This window comes from Phymastichus coffea, unplaced genomic scaffold (genome assembly GCF_024137745.1).
Source record: "Phymastichus coffea isolate CEN01 unplaced genomic scaffold, Cenicafe_Pcof_1.1 PCOF00043, whole genome shotgun sequence".
NCBI lineage: Eukaryota > Metazoa > Arthropoda > Insecta > Hymenoptera > Eulophidae > Phymastichus > Phymastichus coffea.
The window spans coordinates 1856677-1880913 of record NW_026706854.1 but is presented as its reverse complement, the minus strand read 5'-3'; the positions used below and the strand labels follow the sequence as shown (position 1 = coordinate 1880913).

The 24237-nt window shown below is 51.5% G+C and overlaps 4 protein-coding genes across 12 annotated transcripts; 3 read left to right on the top strand and 1 right to left on the bottom strand.

The window, feature by feature from the left end:
- Window positions 1-204: 204 nt before the first annotated feature.
- Window positions 205-4573, top strand: LOC131664360 (ubiquitin carboxyl-terminal hydrolase 1). The gene is made up of 8 exons (XM_058935390.1): window positions 205-650; window positions 1060-1248; window positions 1326-1564; window positions 1641-1876; window positions 1956-2509; window positions 2614-2797; window positions 2868-3111; window positions 3375-4573. The coding sequence occupies exons 2-8, from the start codon at window positions 1071-1073 to the stop codon at window positions 3828-3830; spliced, it is 2091 nt and encodes a 696-aa protein (XP_058791373.1). The 5' UTR covers window positions 205-650; window positions 1060-1070; the 3' UTR covers window positions 3831-4573.
- A 378-nt stretch (window positions 4574-4951) lies between these two features.
- On the top strand, window positions 4952-8246 carry LOC131664256 (uncharacterized). Of its 7 annotated transcripts, XM_058935212.1 has the most exons (5): window positions 4980-5099; window positions 5601-5989; window positions 6646-6847; window positions 6974-7209; window positions 7368-8246. In XM_058935212.1, the coding sequence occupies exons 4-5, from the start codon at window positions 7036-7038 to the stop codon at window positions 7707-7709; spliced, it is 516 nt and encodes a 171-aa protein (XP_058791195.1). In that variant the 5' UTR covers window positions 4980-5099; window positions 5601-5989; window positions 6646-6847; window positions 6974-7035; the 3' UTR covers window positions 7710-8246. The 7 variants fall into 7 exon arrangements, with proteins under 7 accessions (XP_058791198.1, XP_058791201.1, XP_058791197.1 ...); XM_058935211.1 differs by lacking the exon at window positions 4980-5099 and having other exon boundaries at window positions 5118-5989; XM_058935215.1 differs by lacking the exons at window positions 5601-5989; window positions 6646-6847 and having other exon boundaries at window positions 4952-5099; window positions 7051-7209.
- Window positions 8247-11661: 3415 nt separating this feature from the next.
- LOC131664334 (uncharacterized) lies at window positions 11662-21395 on the top strand. 2 transcript variants are annotated; one of them, XM_058935338.1, is made up of 7 exons: window positions 11662-11699; window positions 12157-14033; window positions 15829-16064; window positions 16431-16679; window positions 17351-17564; window positions 17712-17843; window positions 17904-21395. In XM_058935338.1, exons 2-7 carry the CDS (start codon window positions 13966-13968, stop codon window positions 18049-18051), a joined length of 1047 nt encoding a protein of 348 aa, XP_058791321.1. In that variant the 5' UTR covers window positions 11662-11699; window positions 12157-13965; the 3' UTR covers window positions 18052-21395. The 2 variants fall into 2 exon arrangements, with proteins under 2 accessions (XP_058791321.1, XP_058791320.1); XM_058935337.1 differs by having other exon boundaries at window positions 11663-11699; window positions 17709-17843.
- LOC131664332 (uridine phosphorylase 1-like) lies at window positions 21355-24111 on the bottom strand. 2 transcript variants are annotated; one of them, XM_058935335.1, is made up of 6 exons: window positions 23186-24111; window positions 22955-23078; window positions 22484-22645; window positions 22220-22405; window positions 21647-21979; window positions 21355-21588 (listed from the first exon to the last, which is right to left on the bottom strand). In XM_058935335.1, the coding sequence occupies exons 1-6, from the start codon at window positions 23347-23349 to the stop codon at window positions 21490-21492; spliced, it is 1068 nt and encodes a 355-aa protein (XP_058791318.1). In that variant the 5' UTR covers window positions 23350-24111; the 3' UTR covers window positions 21355-21489. The 2 variants fall into 2 exon arrangements, with proteins under 2 accessions (XP_058791318.1, XP_058791319.1); XM_058935336.1 differs by lacking the exon at window positions 22484-22645.
- Between the last annotated feature and the right edge of the window lie 126 nt (window positions 24112-24237).

The window sequence follows — 24237 nt, the reverse complement described above, 5'->3', positions numbered from 1 at the left end:
ATAATCATGTTCGAAAACAAATAATATCGTTAAAAACTAAAAGGAATCGGTCTTAAATAAAAATTCACGTTAATTGTCAAACACCACGATCAAGTTTTCTTATGCGCAAAACTATACTGTGCTTTGTCATACACGCGCGCGCGTGTGTGTGTGTGCACGCGTGTGTGTGTGTGTATGTTTTCATTCTCCCCTTCATATTTGTAGAAAGGACGCGCTGGTTGTCCACGATCACGAGCGGCCCAATGGCGGTAGACTACAACAATGGCTCGCTGTCGCTTTCAGACGAGAAGTGACCGAAGGACGCACTGATATACACAAACACAAAGAAGTTCGCGCTACTAGAGAACGAGAGAAAGAGAGAGAGAGAGAACGGATAATCAGTCTCGGGTCTCGGCGGTAGAGATCCGTAGAATCACGAAGAACCGCCGCCGTCGTCACCGCTATCAATTAAAAACGCAAAGTGCGCGACGTCGCCGATAAAGAAACCAAGAAATCGAAAAACAGGTGGTGAAGGATGTAGAGGCACGTCGAGTACCCACATCGAGAAGAAGACATTTCTCAGATTGTCGAGATCCTGGTCTGGACACACTCTGCGTGCTTGGTAACTTGCCCTTCTGACGTTCCATGACTTCTACGCTCGGCGGTACAAAGTAAGTACTGCCTTTATTACGATGGGTTTGATAGACTCGCGCGAAAATTTCTTCTATCTCCTTTTCTCTCGTATATATACCGATTCGGCAGCGTCAAAGGAACAAATATTTGCCGCGCGCTTTTTTTCTTTCCGCTTGCCGCGGAAGAGACATACGGCACTGTGTGTTACACGTTGTCGTTACATAAATCTGACATCTAAGGTTGCATCTAAGCTGCATTAACTGTGCTTAAGTAGTCTGTAAGCTACGTCTCGTTGGAAAATGATGTCCAGAAAGTGGTTTGAGCATCTTGGCTCGAGCAAAAGATATTGGAATGTCGTGGGTCATCAAAGAGTTCAATTTTAGTAGACATCAATTTCAAGTGAATGGAGTGTGGATCTAATTTTATGTATCATGTATATTTTTGTAGATTGACAGAAAATGACAGTATTAGAAGCAGAAGAAGAGACTGATGAACAGCCAAACCCGCCAAGGAAGAAACTTTGCCTCTCTATCACAGCCACATCAGAGAGGCGCAATCAAGGGCTCAACAAAACCAAATCCGATACTGAATTGGTCGGGCGGGCTAGTACTAGCCAAGTACGTCCATTTCAAATAAGTATGTACACATCTCTTACATTTCAATAATAAATGCTTACTTCAAGTATACTTGCTTACCATTTGTTATTTTGGTAGCTACAGGCAAAATGTTGAATGATTTTCAAAGATTAAGTAGCAGTCATAGAGATTCTGGCTGCGACATCACATCTAACATAACAGGAGGCTTGCGAATAGCAACTTTATGCAATCTAGGCAATACTTGCTTCCTAAATAGTGTTCTCTACACCCTACGCTGCACCCCATCATTCTTACACAACCTTCATCATTTAGTAACAGATCTATCAATCATCAATGAAAAGCAACTTCAAACCAAAGTATACTACTTACAAATTTTGCATCATACTGCTTCAATCTCCAGATACATGTGTGTTCACTAATCTCTTATTGCAGATTAAGATATCATCCTTGGGTAGAACTGGTGTGTCATCAACGACAAGCAGTAGTCGTAGTTATAGTAGTAAAGATCTTCCATCTTTAACAGCTGCTAGTGCAGCTACAGAACTGAATAAGCCGCGAATTCAGGTAGCCACTGAGAAGTTGCATGAGCTGTTTATGTCTCTGAGAGAATTAGAAGCTAGAGAGAACAGTGAGCCTTTTCAGCCAGATGCTTTTCTACAAGCGCTAAGGTAATGATTGTATTTTCATTTTTCATCTATTAGTTTACAAATCAAATTATTGAGTACGTAATCTGTTGTTCCTCGGCAGAGACGTAAACACAATATTCGAGGGCAACCAGCAACAAGACGCACATGAGTTGCTCGTTTGCCTGCTCGACAACATTCGCGAGACGTTCCAGCTGGTGGTGAGGCACCGAGACAACCAGTTCAAATGGCCAGAAACTGCGAGTAGCGGTCCTAGTCTTGATTTTCTCAAGGAAACCAAGCCTGTCGCGCTGCCTGAAAGTAACAAACGTGGCACTCGCAAGTCTCAGAAGCAAAAGAAAAAGCCGTTAGGTAGTTCAATGAGAGCTTCCAGTGCCAGTGGATTGATACAAACTACTCTCAACGGGACAATCTTGAAGAGTTTGACCTCGGGAACGCATATTGTGGAAAACGGTAGCATTACACCACCATCGACCAACGGAGAGATAACCATGCAAAGTCAACAGCTCGAGACTAAAAAATGCTTCATTTACGAGGATTTCGAGGGTGTTAGCCTTCTACGTACGACGTGCCTCGAGTGCGAGCAGGTCACCGAAAGAAAAGAGACCTTCTGCAACATTTGCGTGCCCATCGATATTGATCGATTGAATGAAAAAGGTTCTTTATATACACATATTGATTATTTAATAATATGAATGAAACGCTTAAAACCTGAAAGAGACAAGTTTTATTGATTATTTTTGGATGATTTGTTATTTCAGATGAGAATGGGAAAACTTTAGACTGTAGCGCTATTTACAAGAAATTGGTAGTCACGAGTGAATTCCTGAACGATAAGAATAAGTATTGGTGTGCTGCGTGTCTGCGATATAATGAGGCTCAACGAGCTATATGTTATCCGTCATTACCGAGAATACTTATTTTACAAATAAAAAGGTTTACTGGGTAAGATAAACTACAACTATCTGCATTGTTATTACATTTTTGACTCCAAATAACGTCTCTTTTGATTCAGTACTATGGAAAAAATAAATAATCACATGCCAACGCCACTGACCCTACAATGTTTCTGCGAGGAGTGCAATAAGGAACCAGCGGTTCAACGGCATGTGTATAATTTGTATTCGGTAATTATGCACCAAGGCGCGACCATGACGGCCGGCCACTACATCGCCTATACTCGTCTGCCCGGCGAATCCGCACACTTTGAGTATCAGCAGTGTGATCGCGATAACGCTTCGAAACAACAGAGCGGACAGGTACGATATCATTTGATCATTACTTAAAATATTCGCTTTTATCGTCATTGTTACGAACCCGTAAATGAAAGGTTATCAAGGAGTTTCATGTTTTTGCTTGAATCGGCGTACTAACATAATATTTACTAAATATGTTGAGTGGTTACGAAAGAAATTTGAAAATTTGTAAACCAAGTCCATTTGTGGGCCAACAGGACGAAATAACGATCATATATATACATACATTTATTGAAATTTTGTTAATATTTTATTATGATTTTTAGAGTTATCAAAACCATCAGTCATCAAATCCACATCACAATGGCCACCACGGCTCCGACAATAGCGGTAAAATAACATCGTTTTTTAATTGCTTTGGCAACAAGCCTAACGTAAATGAGAAACAGGAGGCAGCACTGCGAAGCAAACAGCAGCAACAGCAACATCTGCAACAGGGTTGCCGAGGTAACGACTGTTGCGGTATAAGGCAGACATCGCGCAACGAGAGTGGCACATGGCTCGAGTGCGACGATGAGGCCGTTCGCGTAATTCCAGTGCGCGAACTTCAGGATAAGCTCGCCCCGAATCCACGAAATTCGGCCACACCTTACTTGCTTTTCTACGTCCGCTCGAACATGACTTCAGCGGCAACAACGGCTACGGCAACGACGTCAGCAACTGCGACGTCGTCGGCGATACCAACAACTACTACTGCGATGACGACGACGAACACAACATGAAATAGCCGGTTGGACATGCTGAATTATGTATATATAATCATAGCTGTAGCTGTTTTGATGGTGTAAATGGAGGAGAACGATATTAATGTTAAACGCTTTTCACGACACGATTGCATTATACTTCGAAAGCTATTCTTTTTTTATTTTTCTTTTTTTTCTTTTGTGCATTCTGCGAAGAACCCGAGCCATTCACTCGGGACTGAAAATTGTGTGATATTTTTTTAACGAAGCAAATTTTTTAGCATTCGACAATTGTCACTCCGAATCTCACCGTAATGCTTTTATCTTGTCTGTTTTGTCGCTTTCAACTTTGAGTTACTTTAGAGACCTTTTCAAGGCAACCTTACGAACGACGTATTATCTTTTTATAAAACAGGGCATTGTAAATGCAAATGGATAATTAATCTCTTTCTTTTAATGCCTATTTCTTATGCGTCTTGCCTATGAAAAGCCTTTTTTAAATAAACAAGAATAAAAAAGGACACCGTTAAAACGATGGCTCAGGGATATATCGACGTATGACGTCGTTAATTTTTAGACAAGTGATATAATGATTAAAAACGAGGTCTCATCCTCCCTTTGCGTTTCACGTGAAATGTACAAAAACAAAAACACTCGGCAAATTTTATCAATTTTAATTAATTCCTGCGGAATGTATAGTTTGATTAATAATTTCTTTTGTTTCTTAAGACTGAGCTCAGTTTCGAAATTATAAAGCCATATTATTATAATACACATTATGTCAAAAAATCATCTTGTCTTATCATTTGCCAACGCGCCACGTAATGTTTTCTCGATCGTCATCGAAAAATCATAAGTTTTGTGTTAGAAGACTGCCTACTAGCGATCGATCAAGTGACACGTAGCGATAGAAGCAAAAGCAATAAATAATCGACGAAAGGACAAATCAGAGTTCGAAAAAACAAGAGTTTGAACCAGCGATATCGATGAGGAAGTTGACGGCTTGTCGCTCCTGGAAAATCGGTCTGTCTCGCTTCTGATTTTTTTTCTCTCCTGCATGCGAAAACAATCCATATATCGAGCCGAACAAACTACACCCTGTCACTTGTATAGGGGTCAGTAATGAGTGCCGACGTTGGTGCGCGCGTCCGTGCAAACGCTTTTCCATCTAGTCGACTCGAGGTGTTCTGGTAGTGAGCGTCGACATCAGGCGGCTTCGTATTACACGAGAGAGTTATTCACCTGCGAACGGACAAGGAGAAATGCAACAAGTCGACCTGCTTTCTTCTTCCTTCTCGTTGACCTGAGGTGAGTTTTCTTCGAATGTACGACGACGAGATTCGTTTGATTTGCTTTGACTTTCTTTTCTTGATCAACCGGTAATTACGATTTCGCATTCGAGAGCCGGAGATTGGTTTTGTCGCGATTAACAAATCCACTATTCGTGCAATGGAATTTTCGTTAAGTGAAACTATGAGGCACTAGTGGTAATCGCAGGACTTTTACAATATCGCTAGTTGTAAAGTAAAAAAGAGATTATCGTACGGAAGCTATAGCGATCAAAGAGTACCAACCGAGCAAAAAGTTGGAACCGCAATCGATTTTTCCTTCGCGAAGGAAAAAATCGGTTTCGTTTCAAACTTTTTGCGGCCAATCGATTCAAATAAAAATAATAACTACGGACGGCTGAATCTTTAGCTCGTGCAAGTGGATCAAAGAGAAAAAGTCTTGACATGGTTAGGCCCGCTGTAAGCTAACGATTTAGTTGTCGATAGCGTCGTGTAGTGTATCACGATTTTCTTTTTCCAGCCAGCGATAGGAAATACAATGTTTCTAAAGTGTCTTTTCGCGCCCATGCAAGCTTTAGCAACGCTTAATATTGCAGCAAAGCGTCTATAAAATCAATGAAGCGTACCCGTAATGTCAAATTGTGCACGGCAAGTGATCGTCGCTTGATAGGTTGTCGGTATATGAATTAACGGCAAAGCCAAGCCGTAGCATCTATACCCTTTTTTCGTCTACGTTTATAGACTCGCCGAACTGAGTCGTCGATTAATAAATCATCAAAGCTAAACATTTTCTTTCCCAAAATTCACACACGCTAAAGCAATGACTTTGTTTGTTTGCATACGTGCATCGCAACTCCCGTCGCACACGACGTGGGAGAGCTCTCGCGAGCGCGAGCTTGTGATCGAAAGGTGAGTCCGGCAATTGTTTCCCGTCGAAATTTCTCGACGCTGAATGTATCTGACCTTCCTATTCGTCATTCACTTGCGAAAAGATGGTTAAGCCCAAGCTCCATCCGCTTTGCCGATCAATAAGCATGTCACGCGGCCGTCACGCACGTCACCCTTAAAGCAGCTACGAGAGGCCAATTCTTTTGTAACTACATTATGCACATCGCGGCACAATCACACGTACACGACTCTCCTCTCGTGTGACGACGATGCTAGCCAACGTTCTCGTCGCGCGTTATATTTTGCTAAGCAATAATTCAAGCCTTGCTCTTACGTTTCGCAAGTCACGGCAAAGAAATATTCAGATAGTGGTCAATCCTCGAAACGTTATTCCTCCCTTGTTTTTTATCTGCACATCAAACGAGTATAGCGTCATTACGGCGATGGATGTGTGACATCGATTGTTGGACATTTACTTTTATTCCCCCGCGCACCGCGCGTGCAGGTAAATTATTTTATCGGCGCCAGATCGTTTATCGCGTTTTTCGAGAGTGTCTTACGCGATTAGCAAAGGCTATCAAAACATCATTATAGCACGCGCGCTCGCTTCGAGGGCGCGAATGAACAGCGTTGGTATAATTGCCGCTTGTTTATCGAACATTCTTGATTGTTCGTAGGCGCAATTGGCTTGGAACGGTGTTCCGAAGTTAAATAAATAATCGACGGAAGCTCGTTCATTGATAAAATGTAAAAGTAGCCAAACGCGAAACGTCAGCAAGCTCGCACGTCGTCACCAAACGGTAAAAACACAGTCAAAAGGAAAGAAAAATGAAATGGAATTAATATCCAATGCACGCCGTAGGGAAACCAAGGAGCGAGGTAATCCCCAATTGATATTTACACAAAGTTTTTACACGTTATAAGCCTTATCGCGACACTACCTAAATGTGAAAAGAGGAAGAGCTAGAGCGAGCACTCACTGAGACGAACGATGCGCCTTTGCAGATAGCCAAGCAAACAACGACGGCAAGCGAAAAGAAAACAGCGGTCGAACGATCGGTTGAGTGATGAAGTATTACCAGCAGGTGTCGGTGGATCTAGTGAATATGGTTTACACGGCGGTGGCGTATCTGGCACTCGCGGGTGCAGCATGGCTGTTCCTGCGTCTCATCCAAGCGTGTTTCTGGCTGCCGAGTCACATGAGGCGACAGAACGACGTGCAGACTATGCTTCAGGACAAAGTACGTGAAACTACTTTTGCATTACAGCTCTGCCTTTGTACCGCCTTCGTTCTTTCTTTTTCCCTTGTTCGTCCAAGCTCTCAAGAAGCTTCGCGGGCTGTCGAATCGCACGAATACAGCGTGGCGCGAATAAATCAAATTTGCTTACGGAATTGTAGATCGACGGCTACGAGCGCTACATGGCGGAGTGCGAGCGCAACGAAGCGGCGGCAATCGCCGAAGGCGAGGACAACGAAGCCGCTTCCGACGGATCGAAGGCACCGACGAAAGAGAACTTCGAGCGCAAGCGGAAAGAGCGTCAAGAGTGTCTGGACATGTTGAAAACCGAGCTGCGACGCATCCAGGACGGCGGCGATCCATATGACTTTGACTACCTGCTCGACGACGAGACGAAGAAGCTGCTCTCCGACGACGCCAGCGAGAAAACGGACGAGGACGAGAAAGATACCGGTAGCGAGAAGGTTGCGGAGGACGACGGTGAGCCCAAGAAGGACAAGTGATTGTTCGTAGCGTTGGCGCGCGATGCGACAAAATATGCTTCTTTGAGAATACTATTGCCTTGTAAATACATTATAACTACATCTCCGTCTGCGAGACGTTGTGCATTCACGTTACATATATAGCTTTGCCGGTTGCGGGCAAATTTTTTAAATGCTGCGGAGCCACTGCGCTTAAATTTTTCCGTAGAGTCCTATTATACCTCGTTTATCTTCTACGCGTATAATTATCAATACACATTCCGTATCGATGCTCTCTTTGCATAAAGACGAAGCTATACTGTCCGATATATTTATTGTTAATATTTACTAGAGATATAAAAGTGTGTTGGACTTGAATTTTTTTATTATGAAAATCCAACTGGGATTGCACAATGGTTTTCGTTGCATAATAATACCTTTGTAAGAGTTATCAAAGCTCATTATCGAACAACAGCGTCGAATCTCATTATTATACCTTTTTGTGCAGAGTACATGTACGAATGTGATTTTCCAAGCGTCTTTTGTATCGACGAGCAAAACGGCAATTCAATAAAAGCAATGAGCGAAATTCGATAAATCAGGTGGAGTGATTTGACTGCGTGTCAACCGAAGAATCATATAACGGTTGCTCGATAGACAGAGCGAGCGAGGCTCGTGCACTGAACAGAAGTATACAAGCGGTGGATCGATGACGGTGAATAGCCGGCTCAATTTTAAACGGAGCCGATCGCTTTCGTTCGCCTACTTCTCCAAATCAGTCGGATTACAGAGCTCCATAATTGAGTAGCTCTGTTCTCGTTGGCCACGCGGCGGCAGGGTGAAAAACATTCGGCCGTAAGCATGTTTCGGGGTCGAGGTCGCGCGAGCTCGTCGCTTGGCCGCGCTCCAGACGCACTTTGAGACCCGTTGCCGCGGCCTCGGCGGGCAGCGGCTCCGAGCGGTCCCCGCGGAGAAGCAGCGGCGCCCCGAGGTAGATGCCAGCACGGTCGCGGTTACGTAAAGCGCGCCCGCGTCTCTCGCGCGTAGGTGCGCGCTCCCCTCCCCGGGGCTGGTCTCGGCGCCGCCGAGAGCTCGCGCGGATCGAAGGCCGGCCGAGCTGCTGGCCGCGGCGTCGCAGAGCAGCCGTGAGTGGCGGAGTGCGCGGTTCGGTGGCGAAGCGAGAGCGAGTCCAGATGCCGGGGAGCGCGCGGGAGACGGTGTCGTTGCTGGCGGCCGAGCAGTCGCAGCGGAGGTCGAGCGGCGGCGGCGGCGGCGACGGCGGCGGCGCGGCGGCGGCGCGATGAGGCCGGCTTGAGCGCCGCACCGGTCGCCGGCTGCCCATGGCCCAGCAGCACACCGAGGAGGAGGTGCGCAGGTGCCTCAAGCCTGCCCCCATGTGAGTGATCCGCTTGTCCGGCTTGGCGGCGATCCGCGCCGCCTCCGGGAGCAATGGCGCGACGCCGCCGAATTCCCGCGATCGATTGTGTTTTTCTGCCGTGCCGCGTGCGACAGGCCTGTGACGTAACGTCCTCCGCGCGGTTGGCAGCCCCCGCCGCGATCGCTCAGGAGCTACGCGCCGGCTTAATTGGAAGACACCGAGAGAGCCTATCTATTGATTTTGCGCAGACTCCCCACTCCGTGTATTCCGGATCCGTGCACAGGCGTCAATGTGATATCGGGATCACCCGCCCCCTCCGCCCCCTTGTCTATTTGCCGTGTGCGTGCGTACAAGTGTATGCTACTCTGCGTGCTCGGAGATTACACGGCCACCCTCTCCCGAGTGGGCTTTCCCCGACTGCCAAGGTCGCCGGAGCTTTCTCGAGTGGGTGCGCGCGCGCGCGTACCTCCAATGCACAGAACTCCGTTTCCACGCGAAAGTAGTGGCACTCGTCCTCGAGATTATTGCCGGAAGGTGCGCTCGCGCGGTCTATTTTCCATCGTGGCCGAAATGCTCGCTCGACATTGTGACTGCCGTATCGATTCGCAGTCGAGGCGCGCGCGCGCGCGCGCGTGTGTGTGGCGGCGCAGGACGAGAGAGATGGACGTGTACGTGGCGTGCGGCAGCATGCAAATTCTGCCTGTGCACATCCGCCGGTATGAATCGCGGTGCTGCACGGCCCCCAAAACTTTATATATAGCCCGGTCGTAGATAGTTAGGATGGATGAGGGGCATGCTTTTCGGAGCGTAGGCGAGTTAGAGGATGAAAATTGTTCGAAATTGGTTGTTTCTTTTTTTTTCGGCTTTGAATATAGGTTCGCTCTCGCGAAGCGAAATTCGTAGGTGCACGCTGCATTGAAAATACTTTCGGAATAAGCTGGTCGAGCCAGGGGCAAAGAGAAGAGGCCATCGCAAGAAAAGCACACGTTCGTTGGTAGATGAAAGTGCATCGTAGCGAGATGAGAGAGAGCGCGTACAGTACGGCGTCGCGCTCGGCGCTGTCGATGCCAGGCGGGAATCGCCCAGCGGCCCGATTCGGCGACCGGACAGTCGTCAACGCCGAGCAAAAATAGTCGGGGCACTCGATGGCGTTTCGCAATGATAAAGCTTGCGCGTTGGGCAACCGACGCGACTTGCGCTCAGTCGGACCGCGGGCGACTCGACGAACGAACGATGTTGTCGGCGAAGCTGTTCGATCTACTCGCTGGCAAGTGCGAGGAGCGCGACCTGCTCGACGTCGCCGCGACGCTCAATAAAATTGTTTGGGCCTGCATCTTCGTCAAGTGGGTCAATTTCGAGGTCTGGTGGTGGATCGGCGGCGGCACTTTCGCTTGGAATCGATGCTTCTAACTCGCCGCTTTTTTTCCTCTCTCGCACGTGTAAGATCTCTGCCATTGATTCTCTCCCGCTCTGCTTCGTGCCGATTCAACTTTCCCTTCGCAATTCAACGGCTTTCGTGTCATTATACTCGTACCATTCCACTCAAAGAAATTAATTACTTTCATTCACATCCTCGTCAACTCTTCGTACTTTTTATTAATTACTTTAATTGCATCGTGAACACGACGGTAATTTAGCCTTAATTGTAAGTTTTTGGTTCACGACCACGCGAGTATAATCTTGAAAGGCACTCATTTATTAACTCGCCTAGTTACTTTCATCTTGTCGCTTTCGCGAAAAAGTTTAGCGTCGCTGCGAGTAGCTAATGTTAATTGTAGAAAAACGCTAGGCGTGATTGCAAGTTATTACGGTCCCTCGTTGAAAGTTCGTTTTTCCAGAACGAAAAGCCATCGCGGCCGGAAAAGCTGATTAATATAATGAGACATTGTGAAACAAGTCCACAGAGAGACAGACGCACATAACGAAGCCTCGCAAGCGAAAAGCGCGGCTTTCGAAGGGTCGACGCCCGGCTGCATGGCATGTAGGTCAGCGAGCTTGCGAAAGGGAGAGGCGTCAGCGAGCAGCCCTTCCAGCGCTCCGCAATCTGCGATCGACGCCGCCGTGCCTCGTGCAAAAGCACTTCCGCTTTGGTCCGCTCTCTCTCGCTACGCAGCGATCCCCGTACCTCACAATCACATTGTGTTCTTTCATCGTAGCTCAATAAAGCGCCGTTCAACACAACCAATGCATTGTTTGATTGCCGAAAATCGCGCGTCATCTTCGCCCTTCGCGCAAAGGCTGCGCTCGCGCGACGACGGACCCGCGGAACCCTATTCTCGTCCGCCCTTCTCGCGCGCGCGCTCGCGGGCGGGAAAGGCGCTGCTCTCCCTCGCACGCGGATGCGTTTTCGCGCAGCGACTCGCGCAGCCGCTTATCTCGCCGCGTGATTTACGCCGCCGTCATGCGCGCGAATTGCTCCCGCGTTCGCGGCGCCCGAGTTTTTTCCTCGGCGGCGATCGAGCGAGCGAGGAACCGAGCGCGCGGAATATTTCCGACGGCGCGAGCGACGCGCGGTATCTGTAGCGCGCGCGCGGGCTTCTGCGACGCGAGTACATAACGCGCTCGATCGCGTATGGCTAATTAGTCGCGCGGGATCGATCGTGCAATTCAGCTCCAGCGGCGAGTCGCAGCTGCCCTCGCCGAGCCGCGCTGCCGTAAGTAGTACAAATCCATCGCGACGCTCGGCGAACACGCGAAGAAGCGCGCGCGCGCGCGCGAGGTGGTGCCAGTCGTGTCTCGTGCCCATCGTCGTCGTGGCCGAGAGTCGCGTGCCCGTTCGCCTGCGGCGTGCCTCTGTATGCAAATGCCGAAAGGCGCGCTCATCAAGGCCGCGACCTTGCGATAAATTTGAGCAGTCGTCACGTCCGGCGATCGAATTGTGCCGAGTGACGCCGTTCGAGCGTCGTCCGAGAATAGCGAAGCTACGCTCGGTCGTTGCGTGATGTCGCGCGTCGTCGGAGAGCGACACCGAAAGGGATTTCTATATTTGAGTCGGACTCGCGCGGCGCTCGAGAGAGGCTAATAGCCGAAATACGCCGACGCTGACTCTAAGCTCGCTACGCTCGATAATGCTGATGCCATCATCTAAAGGATATCGACGTGTTTACGTAGGAAGGAGGCGGATGTCGTGGACAGTTTGGGCAAGCGAAGCCCATTGGATCACGTGGCGCCTGACATCGCGACAGAAGTCCCAAGGATGGCTCCCGCGTTTTCTATCGGGGCACCGATCGGCAGTACGCAGGTCTCGGCTAGAGCTTCGTTCGTGGGAAGCGTCGTGCAGTCGAGCACGCACGCGTGCACTTTTCCCAGGCGTCGAAAGCAAGGCGAGAGAACAACCGGAGCGTTACTGTAGGTCCCAGTCAGCGTGCGAGCGCGATGACGCGTCGAGTGGCATCCGACGACGGGCGCCGTCCGGGAGAGCCGACTATTCCTGCTCTTTGACAGACCCCCCCACACGCTGCGGAGCGACCAAGCACGAGAGGCAAAGGCTAGCTGTTTGCTACGACAATCAAGGGCCGGATGAGTAGACCTAGCCCGAGCTCTCCGGGCAATGTCGGTTTGAATTTTCTAGATGAAAAAGTGTCAGAGAATTGACAAAGCTGTAACTGGAGCCGTCGCGTGATTATTTTCGTAACAGTAACCATCGTAAATTCTCGTTTTTATTACGCAAGAACTTTTTCAACTTTCGTTCCCGTTTGAGGAAAGCTCTGATGATTAATAAAAAAAAACTAATGATGCCTCGTACAACGTGGAATCAGCTCGCTCCTACCGAGATATTCCACGAAAGCGCGCGCGAGCTTTTTGTTCATTCTCGCCTCCTCGCATGCAAAGCCGTTCGACGTCGAGAGTCGCCAGGTTTTCGCGTTCAAGAGTATCGTCCGCCGAATAAGTTTTGGAAGTATAAGCGAAAAGCTTTCGACAGCCAAGAGCGAGGATGCCAGTTCCGTGACGCGCGAGAGGCAGCCAAACAACTGCAGTAGTCGACGCGGAGAGAGTGGCAGGCGGCTGCGGCTTCGTCGATGCACTTTCGCAACTGCGCGCGAGCCACGGCTGCAAATCCAGTGGACATGCGAGCCTCCGCTCGCGCGCGGACGAGCAAAACGACAACGAGACCCTGCACGGCGTCGATATAACGCTTCGCTGGCGATCGCGATCATCCCTCATCGACGTCGAGCGAGGATGATGTCTATTGCGTTGGTCGATCTGGCGAACGTAGCGCGTAGAGCGAAGAGAGAGAGAGAGAGAGAGAGAGAGAGAGAGAGAGAGAGAGAGAGAGAGATGCCGGTGCGCGCTGCTGCTCGCATTCACTGCGCCTGCGCCGCTTTCTCTCTACTTCGGTCCAGGACTCTAGGACTCCATGTTCCCGGTGGACTGACTGCTCGCTCGATCCGATACGTCCGACACTTCGTCCGCCCGCGAAACGCGCGAACGCACCTCCGATCCCAAGCTCTTGCTCCAAAGGATAGAGAAAGTCGGCGGCGCTCCTCGAGCGAGAGAGATCTTGCTCTGCGCGCGCGTGTCATTGTGTGCGTGTGCGTGCGCGTGCAAGAGAGATAGAGAGAAAAATCCGATAGCTGCCACCCTCCCCCCTCCCCGCCTTGCGCGGCGTTGGCGTCACGACGAGCGCGACCAGGGGGCGTCGCTGCGGCGCACAGGCGAAGCTTCGGCGCTGCGCTAGTCGGCAGCCGAGCGCCGTATGGAGGAGCAGCGCGGCGCGCCAGCAGCTCGCTCCTGGCGGCGTGTTGCGTGCAGCAGCAGTCTTTGCACTTCTGCCTCTCTCTCCGCATGTTATCGTGCTGCTACACTTGGTGAGACGGAGAGAGAGAGAGAGAAAAAGAGAAAGAGCGGTCGTTGCACTCGTTCGTTGTTCGCGCTGTAGCTGTGCGTGCACGTGTGTGTGAGTGTGGCTGAGGCGAAGCCATGACGTACGGGACGTCTTTCAACCATGCCAGCAGCTTCGACAAGGAACGCGGCGGTGGACTCGCGAGGTGGGTAAATTGCAACGACCTTTGTAGAGCGCGGCTGGCTGCAGCGAGGGGGAACGCGCCAATTGTTCTTATCCTCTCTCGCTCGCGCGCTCGCTCGCACTTGTGCTGATTTATGCAACAATGAAAAGAAAAAAAAAAAAAAAAAAGTATGACGAGCAGGCAGATATAACTAAACGCTTTCAGTTATGTAAAAAAAGGAACATATGCATGCGCTCGGATAGAGCCTTGAACTTTGGTCGTTCTCTTCGGTGCGTCGGTGAAGAAAAATGAGGAGTAGCGCGCGAGTTGCACACTTTGCGAATTTGCCAGCAGCGCGCTCGCTTGGTAAAAAGTCAATGGCGCGCCGCGTTCGGTCGCCGCCGAGGATTGGATAATAGTCGCTTTGCAAGCTTCCATTAACGGCAGGCGACGGCTGCTTAATTATTGGCGCGCGTCAGCCGCGCCGCAGGCAAGATGATGTTCCTCTCGGTCGCGATGAGGTCGAAGCGGAGAGCCGGGCACCGTCGCCGGAGCGTTCCCGAAGAAAGCACCCTCCGCGCCCGCGGTCGCGCGCAGAACCACGCGAGCTCCAGCGACGGAGTCCGTCCCCGGGCGAGCCGGCCAAGTCGCACCGCCGAGTACCGAATAAGTGCGGCTGTCGAGAAGCTGCAGCTATGCAGCTGGCGGCGAAAGAGCACGCGTCGATAGCCCCGGTAAACGGAGGTAAATGGAGGTCACGGCGCGAACGTCGCCGTCGTCGTCGTCGTCGTCGTTCCGCGGCAATTGGCGTCGCGCGCGTCACGGAGAAAGAGAGAAAGCGCGGCGTCGCGCCGGCAGCGTTTCCCAGAGTTCCGAACAGTCATCGGCATTGATTGCGCACGGTTGTAGGCCGCGAGCGCGAGCCTTTGTCGCTCGACGCACGCGCGATTCCTCGTCGGATGATAAGCTCGCGAAAGGATCGCCGCGCTCGCGGCGAACAAAGAAGTCGTCGAACTCGCGCCTAACGGCAGGCCGAGTTTTTGTCTTCCTTCTTTTCCTTTGTTCTCCGCACGGCGCGTCCGTGCCGATTTGCCGCTGTGAAAGTGCCGCTGTGAAAGTGCCGCCGTTTTTCGGGAGTCGCGCGGGAGAGCTTCGGCTAGCGCGGAGGACCGCGGAGAGAGGCGCAGTTCCCGTTAAAGCCGCGCGCGGACGTGTGGTTTCCGCGAGGCTGTTGATCCGGCAGGCCACCGCCGTGTTGCTCGTCGATTCAATTAGCCGTAGGCGCGCGACCCAGCTTCGTTCGATCGCTCGCTCCCACTCCGCGCTCTCGCCGTCGTCGTTTCGTCCGCCGCGACTTGGACACTCGCGGCCTTCGGCCCCCCAAGTTGGCCCCACGCGCGGAGAGGAACGGAAGCGTCGAGCACGAGGCGGCGAAGGCGACGCGGGTTTCGGACGCCGGGCACCGGAAGAGCGGAGGCGCGAGCGAGAACGGCGCGCTGCAGTGGCGCTAACGAGTTCGCGCCACCGCCGTCGTCGTTCGATCGCGAAAGGTCGTTCGCTCGCGGCGGCGCTGGCGGGACAGAGGTCGTTTATCGCGCTGCTCTTGCGTAACGCCTGATAATTTTCCGATGCGCCCGCGCACAGGCGGCAGCAGCATCTTCGCTGCGCGATCCGCGCCGGCTCGCCGATCGAAGCCGACGACGATTGGCTGGCTCGCCGACGCGCGGCGCGTTGCAAGCGCTGCCTAGTGACGCAACGCCGGGCAGCGAGTCGCGCGGCGTCGCCAGCCTCGTTCGCCGGCCGACGACTCAGCGATGGTGGTCGTTGCTGTTGGCAGGCCCTGCAACGCATCAGCGGAGGACGCTGGCCCAACCCCCAACGGCATATCGGCGACAGCCGGCAACGGCGGCAGACTGAGGGCCAAACTGACATGTCCGGCGATGCTGTCGCGGCTGCGTGTGGAGAAGATCGAGGGTGGCCTCATGGTCGCGGGCGTCGTCGTCGCGGCCAACTGTCAGCTCGCCCTGCCCGCCTTTGGCTTTCTCTTCGTCCTCGTCGGCGCCGTTCTCACCGGTGAGCCACTCGAGCCCTAGCCCTCCGAAAGCGCGTTTTTCCCGATTGATCGAGCCACTCGGTTGCGCACGGACGCGCACGATGGAACGTGACACTTCCATACAGACATCGAGATGAGCAAGTCACTTGAATTTCCACGACCAGACGGACGTGACGTCGTTCGCGCGCCGAGCCAACTCCATGAATAAGTCATTTGCATCGAGACTGTTTACGGACGAGAGTTGCTTGTCAATCGATTTGTCGGCGCAGATGACAAACCGAGCGTTGTCGCGGCGCGATCGACACGCGAGGCTGTTTTCCTTTCGTTCTCTTTGTTTCCTCGCCAACTGACTAAAGTGCTTCCGATCTGGTTCTCTGGGCAAACAGCGGCGTCGTACAGAGGTCCAGGCGAGGACGAGGACAAGGACTCGTACGCGGCGCGGATCGCCTTCACGGGCAACTCCAGGGTCCTCGGGCCGATCTGCATATGCGTGGGCGCGCTGATGCTGGCCCTCGGTGCTCTTCTGTGCGCCCTCACCAGGCGAGCGAGGCGACGCGAGAGGCGCGTCGGATTCCACTGTCCGCTGCACGGCGACTTCTATCCGCTCAGTCCTGCTCACGGAGCCAAGATGATGGGTAAGCATTTCGCTCTGGCGTACGCGCGAGGACAGTGTTTCAGCTGGCCGGGATCGCCAGTCGAAGTAGCTGTGGAGCGCGAGTCGCTGCCTCGCGCGCACTACAAGATCAGCTATCGCGTTCGGATTCGACGCGAGCTCGAAGTCGGCCGCGGGCGAACGCGCGACGAAACAGACCCGGGCCGCGGGCCGTGCGAGCTCGCGAGCTCTCATCCCCCCAGAAATAAACCGCACGCGAGGTGGACGGACAGAAGCGGGAAAGAGGCCACTCGACGCTGACTAATTGGGCGAGAGACGTCGGCGGCGCGCTCCGTCCGCCCGGATCCGACGCCGCGACTCGCGGAGCGCGAGGCGAGGTACCGTGGCCGGCGCGTCGCAGTTGCCGAGCGCGGGGCCCCTCCGACGAGAGCGGCAGGCGGCCGAGCGGCGTCGATTGCGAATCTCGGGCGCGCTGAAAACCAGGCTCGCGCGACCAAGCGCAGCAAGAAGAAAACCAGCACGCGGCACCGTTCGCGCGGCCGCGGGCGGCGCGTGAATAAATTACGACGAGGCGCGATTCGATTCCGCCATCCGACGCGGACAGCGGAGAGCGCGAGTCCGAACCGATCGATGGCGGCGCGAGTCGGAGGCACGCCGACGAGGCTGATCCAGCTGGACGGTCTGGCGCCGCAGGTAAACACGCCAACGGCTGGACCAAGATCCCGTGTCTGCGCGGCGCCCGAGGCTCGCCGCAGCGGACGGCCGGCGGCAAGCTGGCCAACCCACGCCTGGGCCCGCCGCAGTGCCCGCACTCGGCGCTGAGCAGCACTAGGAGCTCGCTGAGCAGTTCGCCATTGAGTCCGTGCCCGACGCCCATGCCGTTCCTCGTCACCTCGGGATCCATGAGGTATGTCCGCGCGCCGCCAACGCTGGCACCTCGCCGAGCGCGCGCTCGCGCAAGCTATACGTACCCGATCGATCCGAGGTGAGCTCGGATCGATCGCCGGCTCGCTCCGCCTGATGACCAAGCAAGCCTTCGCGTGCGTTCCAGCAGCGGTATGCAGATTGGCGCGGGTGGCAACCTCTCGCCCGACCAGACCTTCGGCTCCATCAGGTCGCTGTCCGTCAGCAGGGAGGTGGCGAGCTTCCCGCTGTCGAGAACGCCTACACCGCCCACCCAGCACAGGTACGACTCGTTGGCTGTCGCTGTCGCACGCTCCGATCCCAACCGTCAGCTCCTTCCCAGGCCGCTGTCTGGTAGCCTGCCCAAGCTGAGCGAAGAGGCGATATCGTCGTCCGACCCGAGCAGCCCGACCAAGCCGGAGGCGAACGCCGTGCCGGCGCCGCAGCGCAAGTCCGTCAGCATAGTCCTTCCGGACGAGCCGCTCGGATGACAGGCCTCCCGCGCCTCGAGCCCACGGCACCAGCAGTGCAATGTCGTCGAATCAACCGGAGCGAGAGAGAAAGAAAGCCTACCGAAGTGAACGTTTCCAGTGCGTGTGCGTGCGTCAGTCCCCCTCCCCCCGCCCCCCACACACACACCACCATTCCTCCGCCGATGTGCGACAGAGAAACCGCGCGGAAGAGAAGGAGAAAACCGCGGGCCTGAACACTGTTTACTCGTAAGGAGTCCTAGTCTTGTACATATGCGCGTGCGAGCAGATCGAGTGGAAAGGCAAACGAGGAAAAAGAGTTCTGCGTTGATCGTTGCTCCGTCGTCGAAACGTCGCGTTTGCCGAGGGAGCTGGCGAGCGCGAAGCTCGCATCAACGGGTAAGTCGGACAATACGTTGTATTAATTGTATGCGCGCGCGCGATCCGTTGGCCGTTCGCATTTCCTAGAGCGCGTTTTCGTAGCCAAATCTCGCCTCTGCGTGCGTAATAATACTCGTGCCAAAAGCCAGCCGTCTGACATTGCGGGGACGCTCGTCCCGTCGGCTGGCGGGGGGATTCGTCGGCTGTTAGCGCGACGCGCTCGATCGGTTCACCGGCTAACGGGAGCGCCCGTCGCCGCTACGCTTCGGACAAGTCGCTCTCCCCAGCGAAATCAAGTATTCCTCATCCGCGATTAGGCGAGGGAGCACGCGCGGACGGTTGCCAAACGAGCGCGGGCTTTCGAGGCGCGTCGCGTTGTACTCCGGAGTGAGTTTGCCTCCGCGGCCGGAATGTGTCCGAAAGCGGCTCTTTCGTAAACGCCAATTATCAGTATGAGCGTATGGCTCGGAACAAACGACGAGGCGCACCTTGCACAGTTCTCCGATACATCGCCGCTCGTTTCTAAAATTACGCAACATTGACAATGTCTAAACTTCAATTATTGCCAGCATATTAGTTCAAGTCTATATATCTTGCGAAGGTTAAGCTACGATTTCCAGTCTTTAAGAGCTACAGTCATTTTACGAATAATCAAAACTATACGAGTACGCAGCTGAAGGATAAAACCATGTTTCGTTTGGTAAGGTTCACAGAACAAACGCCCCCAGGCGCGAATGAAGCGACGTCCAAGTTTTCCTAGACGATTTATTACATATACAGAACTGCCCGAGCATAGATTTTCGTTGTTACACGGCTAGAAGACGTAGAGCAGAGTATGCAGTTTTAACAATTAATAACACAACGTTAAGAAGAAGACAACAGTAAACTAATGTTTTACGATACACGGCACATTCCTACGGGTTCTCAGCATCTGAGTACCGTTGCGCAAAGCGACACCACTCTATATCGATCTAGTTATTTATTCGTTTTCGCCAAGGCCTCGAACTAAAGCGATTGGGTGCGACAAATTATCCGATGGTCTAACCAATGTTTTTTATGGAATTTTATAAAAAAGAAAAAAAAGAAACCGAGAATTTTACCGCACAACGCGAAAATCACGCTTTTCCATGAGCACGCTTCCCGCGAATCTACAAGAAAGCACCGTACACCGTCACCTGCCACAATCGACGACATAAGTATGAGCATTCAATGGTTTCCATCTCGATGGAATTCTCAGGCCTCCCTGGTCCGCGATATCGTTTCTCTTTTGTTCCTTCTGCGCGATCACACGTGAGATTTGGAACCGGACAACAATCTTCATCCGAAAAGAAAAGCAACTCGCGTTCGAGACTAACGATATCTTTTTTCGAGTATCCAGATGCAACTTCATGTAATAATCGAAGGAATATCAACAAGGCCGGCGAGTGCATACTTTAACGAATATGTAGTTATATTACTAGGTAATCGGCCGTCCGTATATATATACACACACACACACATACACACACACATATGTATGTATGTATATGTATACGTATTGACATATATACATTACATTATGTGTGTCTATCAAATCGCGCAATTCAATCATCGAGGCAACAAATGCCTTTGTATTCTGTTGTTTCCGCACTCTCGGAGAATCTGTTCATCTTAGCTCTAGGCTTTATCGATAGTGCACTAACTATAAAATCGCATTTGCCTTGCATTACTCATGAAAAACGGATCAGCCATCGACGGAACAGAGAGATACAATTTTCATGAATGACACTTGTAACCAAAACCGCAAAGTCATCACTAATAATCGCTCGAGTACTCTGTATGACTAAAAGATATGTTACACTGAAAAATTTTTTGAATATATAGCCGTTGATATTATGATACTTTTTGTTTAAAAAAGTCAAGAAATACTGTGTAAACCTAGCATGTAAGCACGTAATTACTACTTTCGTATATGTGGAAGATTTTTCAGTGTGCATCCAACTTCGTAGGAGATACCTTGCAAAACGTTCACACTGTTATTTATTATTTTCATTATTACTATTATTATTTTTACTGAGATATATGCGATATTATATATAGTTTGTGATATTAGCCATAACTATACATAATTATTATAGTTTAAGATTTTTTTCCAGTGATATATGAATTTTATATTTCTATGTTATAAAATTATAATAATGCGGGAAAAATGTTTTAAAAATAATTTGTTCAAGAGATACAAATTTTATTGAAAATAGTTTATCAAAATTTTTATCAGATAGGTTGGTGTACAAAAAAAAAATATTTGAAAAAAGTAAAGACTGTTTACTTTTTGACGTGATTCACAATTTTTAAAACATTTTAATATTTTGCGTTGACTATATGAAACCCACATGATTTTCAATATTCTACGCTATTTTTTGTAAGCAATAAATTGTTACTTTGTTGACACGATATACATCGATCATCATATTTATTATGGCATTTCAATGAATTTTGTATCTGCATGCTTATGAAAAAAAGAATCGCTTACTTCATAGCCATAAACGAACAAAAAAAAAACGAAATATCGCTTCGATTGTATAACGTACGTATTCGAAACTCATACTACATAATCTAAAAAAGTCCCAATTTTTCTGATATTATAACGATAATTATTACTTTACTATATCAAGACAGAAGTGTTACGTGATGAGTGTGAGAGATAATTAATGACACTAGTGATCGATTACAATAATAAATACAATTACTTTATCTGCGAGATCTGATTTTCCAAATTAGCGCTTCGAAACCAAAATTGAGAGTAAGAGCGAGAGAGAGAGAGAGAGAGAGAGAGAGAGAGAGAGAATAAAAAAATGATCTAATAAAGACTCGATAATGTGCGACAAGACAGTATTTGTTATCTAAAAATAAAAGGATCTGTGCTATCGACAATTCGTACGATATTTATACCGACCTGTATATTTTGTTCACATAAATCATAATAAATCTTTAAATAAAATTAACACATTTATTGTGCCTTCATTTCTACAATTCATATATCTAGACTCGCGCGATTAGTCTTTTAAGTATAAAAGAATAATGTAAGCAAAGAAAAGATTAATTTGTTCTTGACTGTAGATGCCGTCTTATAAAGCGACAAACGATTTCTTGCGGCCTCACCTCCCACTGGCTCAGCACACTTTTCGGCGGGCAAACCTGGCAATAAATAAAATCATGAAATTGACCGTTCGCCAATGCTTACATCGACACGCACCTGATCGCCCTTGAATCGATCGAGAAAAGTGACGCACACGATGGCCGATCTGATGCTGGCCAGATGAGTGACGGCGGCGAAACACGTGGCTTCCATCTCGATGTTTCGAACACCGGCTTTGTGAAGCTCCCGCAGGTACTGCACCTTATCCTCTTCCGTGTGGTAGCAAAAGGCACCGTCCAGTCGGCCTTGGCCTTCGTAAAAGTCCATCGCGCACATAGTCTTGGCGTTGACCACTTGAAACTCGTCGCTCTGTCGCCGAAGATCTCTTATCTCGCGAGCCAGATCTTGATTCAATTTGGTCGATCGCTTGACCATCTTACCGCACACCGCCTGCAATTTGTCAGTTGTACGCTTTGGCGCGGCAGTCGCGCACACGCGCGCGCGGAGCGTTATACGTTAACGTTGCATTTTTAGCGCGCACACTCGGCACCGCGCTCTGGCATTTTCGTCCGAACTGCGCGCTATCGAGGATTTCGCTGGAACGTGATCTGGTTGAGCGATGGTCGATGACGATTGTGTCGAACAAAGGCAACTAACGATGGACGGATACGGCGAGGAGGGTAAAGTTACCTGTTCGTGGTAAGGCTCCATCAGTTCGTTGACGGCGCCATCCGACACGACCACCGTGCCTGGTTCGACGCCGATGCCGCCGGAGGTGCCGATTCGTACGAACACCGGATCCTTGACTCGGGCGTAATGCATCAGTTTGATCACCTCGTGCAGGAGAATCTGCAAGGATGGCGTGCCAATGCCGTGCTGTAAAAGACACGCGCGACGTTGCGGAGGTGAGCCTTGATGAAGCTGAGCACGGTTCTCGGCATAGCGAGCGCTTACGCTTATGGAGAGTACCGGGCCGACTTTGTACATGGAGTATCGGTGCGAGTGGTCCTGCAAGTCCTGCACGACGGTGCCGGCCGGGAAAACGTCGGCGAGCTGACTCATCGCGTAGTCGGCGAAGTGCTCCATTCGCTTCGCCGAGCCGCCCATGCACACGAACTGTGCGATTGCCAAAGGAGAAGAACAACTCGTTCAGCCAGCCGTGCCGCTCGAGCGTGCAAATCCGAAGAGTAAACGAGATGGAAGAAAACAGCCAAGCGACACTGCGACGCTTGTAACGCGCAGTGACCTTCGTTATCTTTTCCGTTGCATGCACGTTACTAGGACTTATTGCTCTCGAGTCCGCGTGTGCGGTCACGTGGCGCCTTATCTCTTGCGCACCGACTCGAGATAGATGCCGCGTAATGCGATAGCCCGATATCAGCCGAGCGCAAGTCGCCACGGGAACGAGTACAAGTTTGTCGTTACCTTCACGTCGCCAAACATCTCGACGAGGTCGTGGCTTCGCGTGCCGAGCGACAGATGGTAGAGGATGTCCTGGTCCAACGACTGGAGGTTCCGATTTTGCAGATGCACTAGGCCGCCGTCGGTCCTGCAAGCGCGTATTCGCAAGAGATCACGGGTGTGAGTTGGATCGCGACGCCCGAACTGGCGACACGTGCGAGAACGCGGTTGAACGCCGGGCTATATTCGGTGTACCTGTCCTTCGAGTCGCCGTTCGCGTTGCGCCCGTTGCTCTCGGCCATCGTCGGCGCCGATAACGAAATACCGTCGGCTCGAGAAAGGGAGAACGAGGCGCGCGTCGAACCTGCGGCGCGTCGGTAACCAATCTGAGCGTCGACGAGGCCCTGGAGCGCTAGCATGTCGCCGTGTCCCCTCTCCTCTGCGCTCGCTCGCTGTGCGATGATTCAACGGCGGCGTATCGCGCGTGCGCGTGGCCGAACGGGCCGCTTTCTTGCTGCCTACGCGATTTCGCCGCTGCGACCGAGGCGACGGGCGTTGAGCGATCCGCGCACTTCAACCTGAAATTGACCACCTGCACGCGCAAAGACGTCACTCGGTGCGTGACCGCGCAAAGTGTGCCATTGATCGAATAAGCGCGAAGATCGCGGCAAGCACAAGTAAAGAAAGCGACAGACGGATGGTCGTGGGTGTGGGGGTGAATGACAACGAGGAGAATTTAATAGCCTGTCACTTTATTGGGCCTTGTTTTACAGGGCGACGCGCCGCCCGCGTCCGGCACGGGCGACGGGCCCTATAAAATACAAAGACGACAAGCGCCTCACTCTTGGTCGACCGCAACAAAAATACTCTTCCGCCCGCTGCTGCCCGCGCGTGCCTATGTGCACACGCCGAATCATCGGCCGCTGCTAACTCCTCGCACCCTTGTAACGAACTTGCGGATTACAGGTTAAGCGCTCGGGTGCGCAATAACGGCAGAGGAACGGGCGATTTGGTAGTTTTCTCGTCCGGCCGTAACGTCCGTCCGGGACGACGGTCGTCGAGGCGAATCCAACGCAGCTCCCTGCACCGTTGTCTCGGCGGGGAACAGTGCGACGACGCTTCTCCTCTTGCCGGTCGGCCTTGCCCGACGCTCTCTCGGCCGTTATTCCTGCGAAATTTCCATGCGCTTGCGGTTGTCGGCGAAAACTCGCATCACAGACACGTGTCGTTGTATACGCTCCTGAACTCAAACTCGTGCGTGCAAGTATGCGATTGTGCGTCGGCGGTGCGCGCGATATTCTCGCTTG